Below are 6,169 nucleotides of genomic sequence, written 5' to 3'. Positions count from 1 at the left end.
TGTGTGACACACGGCCTGGCGACACGACCGTGTGTCTCTTGTAGATTCCTTTGCATGCAAGTCATTCAGTTACACGACCTAGCACATGGACGTGTAGGGCAATTTCGAGAGTTATATGGTTTAGCACACGGGCGTGTGACCCTACTTAGAGAGTTACATGGGTGAAGACACAGGCTGGGACACGACCATGTGTCCCTAGTTCGAAGGTTACACGGCCTGAGACACGGACATGTGTCTTAGCCATGTGAGGCACACGACCTTGTGACCCCTATAGTCAAATTTTGTGAATTTTTCTTAAAATTTCCAAATGTTTCCGATTTAGTCCCGAATCATTTCTAAGGTATTTTTAAAGCCTTGAGGGCTCGATTTAGGGACGATATGTATGCGAATGATTGCTTTATAATGTATGAAAAGTACGTTTAAATGTTCATTTGTTCGGTAATGTTCCGTAACCCTAATTCAGCAACAAATATGGGTTAGGGTGTTACATTTCATGCACTATGTGTGCCAGTATATTTGCTTCGGTTTATCCAATAATGCACTGAGTTTCCAAATTGGTGTGTTGGTTGGGTGATCCGTGTATCCGTCTTGAGTTTGAGTCTGGTTATTAGGGGTTTATAAAGCAATAACTTCATAAATGATAATAAATTGAAACGATATTATGAAATGGTATTATATGTGAATATGATTAGAGATTTCATGTAAAAGACCTTGTGAATCGATAAGCCTAGTAGGCCGATATAGTAATAAGCAAATCAATAGATTCAATACAAAAATGAATAGTGATATAAATGAATGGTATGAATCCAAAAGGAAATGAGCATACTCTTGCTAGTAGAAAGTATAGTATGACATGTTTATATTGAATTGTTCAATCTGACATTGTATGATTTGGTATATAACATGGATTGGTGACATTGAAATGGTGGAAACTAAATCATGCAATGATTATATGACTTGAATCATGAAAATACCATTGAAATCACTTAGTGTATGGTTTATTTGTTTTGTACACAGGTATTAGCAGATCTCGAAGACTTAAGAAGTGATCCAACATCCAAACTGCAACACTCAACACAACAATGTTTGTATAATTCATTTAATTTCAATAAATGACATTCACGTAGGTTTTAAGCCAGTTTTATATTATAAATAGTTAGTAGTTTGGAAATTTGAATTGTCATGTTACCTTGAATTACATACATCTTTGTTTATGAGATTGGTATAATTTTGCATATATGAAAAGTGCATATAATATTTGTATTTATAATTTTAAAATATATTTCTAGTATCAATATATAAAATATTTTTAAAATGTAAAACTATTAATTTTAAAAAGCAAGACCATGCCAAACAAGACAAACATTTATAATTTAGCAGTTTCACTCACTTTCTGTATCACAATTGACCTCGATTTTGGGATTTATGGATTGTACAAAAGTTCAATTCACATCCATGTAAGTTTCAACTTCACATTTTTTTTTTCAAAAAGAGAAATTATATCTTACTCTCATTTTTTTAAAAAGAAATTATATCCGACACCCATGGCTAATGTATATCCGTACATAAATACATAATCCTCCAAATACATAAAGAACTTTAAAAGAATAAAATTTTAAACATACCCATTTTGAACACATACCTGAGTTATTCTTGACTACGTTTTTTTTCCTTCAACCTTGAAACCAATAGCGATTTCGGTTATCCCTTAGTTGAACTGAAATCACATTAATGCAGGACTCACTCCAAAATGCTACTGAAGACGAATTACATTAGTTTCAACCCAGGAACCTATGCTTCAAAGAAAACATTCATCGACAAACAACTAAATTTATCGATCTCATACGATCGTCAAACAATGATATGGGAAAAAGATAAATATATACAGAACTGAACGTTAATCATCATCGGCAACAAACTACAAAAGTTGCGTCTGCCAGTACTAAACCTCGATTCTACAAATGTATAGCCAGTAAAACCTACTTATAACACATTGATAGAATGAAGAAGCGCTAATCATGGCAGGCATCGTTTCAAAAGGTAAAAGCATTTACCTCATGAGTCTTCCCAGGTGAGTAGTCATTTTCAAGAACTATTTTATGTTACACGAATCAGAAGCACAACCATGATGAAAACACATATCATGGCCAACATTAGAAGCCATTGAAAACATGTAGTCTTAGAGGTTTCGGAATATATCTTCATCGCACGTACATTAGTATGCCCGGTGGTAGCAAGACTCTGCTCAATAGCTGTCTCGGTGGAATCAAGTATCTACAGTGCACCATAATTAGTTTATAAGACCGGCAACAGTTGTAAATAAAACATGAAAAGCAAGACCATTCTCCCTCACACACACATTACAAATTTATGCCTGGCGGTGCATTAGAAAACATGAAACTGCAAATGCTCATTAGTTGAACAAAATGGATTGCAGAGAAGCATAAACTTGGCAAATACAGGTTTAGCAGTCAAGACTTAAACAAATACTCTTAAAGCTTGGATGCTAATAACCAATGGGAGTTAAATATGAAAACATTGCTTCAATGATGTCATGCTATACCAAACAAGTCAGAGAGGTAACATGGGGAGAAATATATAAACACATGCTATTACAACATCCTCTTTTACCTTTAAAACCCAGTCATAATGCTTAGTTATTTCTTAGAAATACCTCTTTTGTTATAAAGCCAAATTAAAGTAATCCGACCAGTTAGAAATCAGTACAATGTGACCTAACCCAGACTTGAATCCTGGAACAGGGACAATCCTAACAGCTTCAGAGTAATTTGACTCTAAGCTTATATACTCCAAAACATGTAAAATTGACACATATTATGCCGTATCAAGAATAAGAAATCAATAAGAAATAATGGAAAAATTAAAAGTATACAAGTGGATTTTACCTTTTCAGTGTTCTCCAAGGACCGGCTCATCATGAGACTACGCTCTTTAAGTTGCTGTGCCAATCCAACCATCTCATCGGTTAAATCCTCTTGAAGCTTTCTGTTTTGGAGGAGAATATAAGTTAACAGCCATTAACAGAAAAATAAACCCAAATGAACATGGAGATATATTCAAGCTTATAACTCAGGCTGCCTCTAATATGTCTTTGAAATAATAAGTACCATAGTGAAATGAGCCATTTACTAACACCATTTTTCAGTTCCTTCCAGAAAAGAGATATCATAATTTATTCCAAGACAAATGTTAACCGTGTCTAGGACAAAGCATAATTTTGACTCAAGGTATCGCAGGTAATAGAAATAATAAATGATACCTGTGCTTCTGTATGTGTGCTTCTGCAGCCGCATCTAGTTTGATAGGTACAGATGCATCAGCCTCAGTGATTTCATGAGTTCTATCTTTGATGTTCGAGGCAGGCCTGTTAAATAACTCCAAGCAATTGAAACAAAGTTTACAATAAAGTTTAACAGCTAATATGAACTACAGTCATCCTCAGTACATAAGATTTACTTACACAACTCTCCTTCTTAATCCTGGAGAGGAAGGCATGTGGTTTTCTGAATCCGATTTAGGACTCTGCTTAAAAGAGTTTCTTGTGATGGGCTCCTGGGATACCTTAATTTCGGGCTACAAATTAACCAGACAAAAGAATGGTTAACGATTACAAGCACGCATGTGGATAATCAGAAGGCATAACATGGAAGAAAGAATTTTACTGCCTATATATTTATAAGTCCTGCCCTATCATTTTTGGATTTCCTTTTTACAAATCCAAGCTATTCATTGAAACATATAAGATAATCCTTAAAGAACATATAAACACACCAGTGGGGCAGTTAATTCTGAAGCAATTTCCTCAATCTTTTTTGAATAATCATTGACCACAGCACTTGAAACTCTGGGGAAGAAAACCAAAATAAATTTGAAAAGTCAGTAAGCTGTCACGGAAACAAAACAACAAAATATGTAGCATAAGAGATGTAAAGAGGAATCAGTTATCAGAGAACAACATTATCTTCTTCTTTTTTTTGCTTATGTTATTGTGTTGCATAACAAATCAGAAGTTCAAGTACCATCTGAATCAAATTACAGCATAATAAGGGAAGAAAAAATCAACCTAGGTAAACCTTCAGGTGTTCTCTCTTCAGCTAACTGTTCTAAAAGTTCTCGTAAAGTCGCAACATACTGCAAATGACGAAAATAAAGGTTGAATTCTTTACATCATTCCCAAATTTAAAATGAAAAAAAAAAAAAAAAACACTCCAGGGATGAAATACAATCATCAGTCTATGAAAGGCATTTAAGCAAAATTGTCACCAGATAATATAATTAATAACTAGACTTGAAACATGAGTGGACATACATGCATGAGTTTAGAATGATTCCTTTGTTGAGGTGCAGCTGCAAGTAACCTTTGAAAATTCACTTCTGTTTTACTCCTTCCCATCTCTAATCCCTGACCTGTAACCAAATTTTAAATAATTGATAAACAAAGCTAATAATCAAAGATAAGTAATAGTTCCCCTAAAAGTTAGCTGGACAGTCAGCACTGCATTTTATAGCTGTTTATTCATTGATGGTTGGTCTCAAGGACAACAATACTCCTCCCTAGCAGCTTCATCAGAAATGGGAAATTATGGGGGCAAGTAAATTTATTACAAGAAAATAACATTAAATTGCCAAAAAAATATTAAATATTAAAATCAGAATGCAGCAAACCATTCAATTAACTTTTTCTATCATGATTAACTAGCAGTCGGTTTTTACAAATACACAACAATGTATATTGTATTTTTTCAGGTCACTGAGTAATCCAAAACCAAACACTAGAAGGCCATACTACCTGCATCAGGGTTTTGAAAATTGATGAGCAAAAGACAGTACTGATGTACACTACTGATTAAGTGGATCTATCTTGAGTTTGGCTATGAAGAAATTTAGTTTGGTAGTGCTATTTAATTTGGTAATTCAATGCTCTGTTACTCAAACCCGGTGTATCGGATGAGACATGTCCAACAAGGATATGTTTAATTTTTTTCAAAGTTTTCCATGTATTTGGAACATCATTGGAGGATTATATCTCAATAAAACAATTTGGCAATCAAGCAGGTAAACACCAATCATCAAAAATCCCATCATCCAAGTCCAATGAGGAAATGGAATTGGTCGTGCATATGCAAAAACTAAAAACACCCAAACAACGATATTTAAGTTTGAGACATTAATCAATAAATCCAACCCAGAAACATTCCTCAATTTTGTGGTTCTTCCCAAAACAAAAGACTGACGTTTTGCATACATTAAAAAGAGCCCAAAAAGAGATTGGTGCCCTGAACAGACAAACAAACATGGGAAATGAAAATCAGAGAAAAAATTCACACAAATATGAAGATCATTTTGCATAATTTTATCAAAGATTTGGAGGTGGGAAAAGACAGGTTGATCTTTAACGTATCAAGAAATACCTGCAGCAGGTTAAGAGTTGATTTGCTGTTGAATTGGGAGTGCAGCAGCTCCCCTGGTTCTCTGCGTTCCTTTTGGCCTTTGGATCTCTCTCGCCAGTGAGTGACCACGCCCTCTCTGTTCTTTCCGTCTGATTTCTGTAAATTTTTATACTATTTTATTTTCTTTGCAAATATTAAGACTCCCTTTGCTTTGTGTATCAGCGGTGACACCTTCCAAGAAATTTAAAATAAATAATAATTATGGCTAGGAGATATTTTTGGTAAACTATACAAATTGTGCTAAAATTTTCAATTTAGGTATTAAGGTTTATATTTCTTGCTGTTTTGGTCATTGCAGTTAAATTATTTTTTTCTAACTGGTATGATTCCACATTTAGTTTTCAATACTTATATATTCTATCAATTTATCCTAATTTTAAATAATTCAATAAATTTAACTATTCACATTACAAATTCTATCAATTGATCCTCAAACTTACTAACCAAAACTTTCAACTTTTAAAACAGAGACATTCGGCATCTATTAATTGTTTTATTTATAGTTGAAATTATCCAATTAGGTACATTACTTTTTGTTTATATTGTTAAGAAGTTAGTGTTAGAAATTAAATAAACACCATTAAAAATAATAGAAAATAATTTTTTAAATACAACATATAATAAATTTATATAAATAATTTAATATTTTTAAAAGATAAATTTTCACTCGAGTAGCATAATTTTCGTTTTTAATCAAT

General features: G+C 33.3%; 1 protein-coding gene across 3 annotated transcripts; it reads right to left on the bottom strand.

The window, feature by feature from the left end:
* Positions 1–1,647: 1,647 nt before the first annotated feature.
* On the bottom strand, positions 1,648–5,638 carry LOC105777925 (hypothetical protein). 3 transcript variants are annotated; one of them, XM_012601447.2, is made up of 9 exons: positions 5,433–5,638; positions 4,331–4,428; positions 4,085–4,152; positions 3,793–3,865; positions 3,482–3,594; positions 3,281–3,385; positions 2,907–3,006; positions 2,055–2,274; positions 1,648–1,791 (listed from the first exon to the last, which is right to left on the bottom strand). In XM_012601447.2, the coding sequence occupies exons 2-8, from the start codon at positions 4,412–4,414 to the stop codon at positions 2,098–2,100; spliced, it is 720 nt and encodes a 239-aa protein (XP_012456901.1). In that variant the 5' UTR covers positions 4,415–4,428; positions 5,433–5,638; the 3' UTR covers positions 1,648–1,791; positions 2,055–2,097. The 3 variants fall into 3 exon arrangements, with proteins under 3 accessions (XP_012456901.1, XP_012456902.1, XP_052478861.1); XM_012601448.2 differs by having other exon boundaries at positions 1,648–1,756; XM_052622901.1 differs by lacking the exon at positions 1,648–1,791 and having other exon boundaries at positions 1,865–2,274.
* Positions 5,639–6,169: the final 531 nt, after the last annotated feature.

This window comes from Gossypium raimondii, chromosome 10 (genome assembly GCF_025698545.1).
Source record: "Gossypium raimondii isolate GPD5lz chromosome 10, ASM2569854v1, whole genome shotgun sequence".
NCBI lineage: Eukaryota > Viridiplantae > Streptophyta > Magnoliopsida > Malvales > Malvaceae > Gossypium > Gossypium raimondii.
The sequence above is the reverse complement of the archived record's forward strand: the minus strand, read 5'-3'. Positions and strand labels throughout refer to the sequence as shown.

Coding starts and splice junctions, on each gene's coding strand:
- LOC105777925 (XM_012601447.2), bottom strand. CDS start 4,414: ATGGGAAGGAGTAAAACAGAAGTGAATTTTCAAAGGTTACTTGCAGCT. Junction 3,866..4,084: donor ACACCTGAAGGTTTACCTAG/GTTGATTTTTTC, acceptor TTTCTTCCCCAG/AGTTTCAAGTGCTGTGGTCA. Junction 2,275..2,906: donor CCTTGGAGAACACTGAAAAG/GTAAAATCCACT, acceptor GGTGCACTGTAG/ATACTTGATTCCACCGAGAC.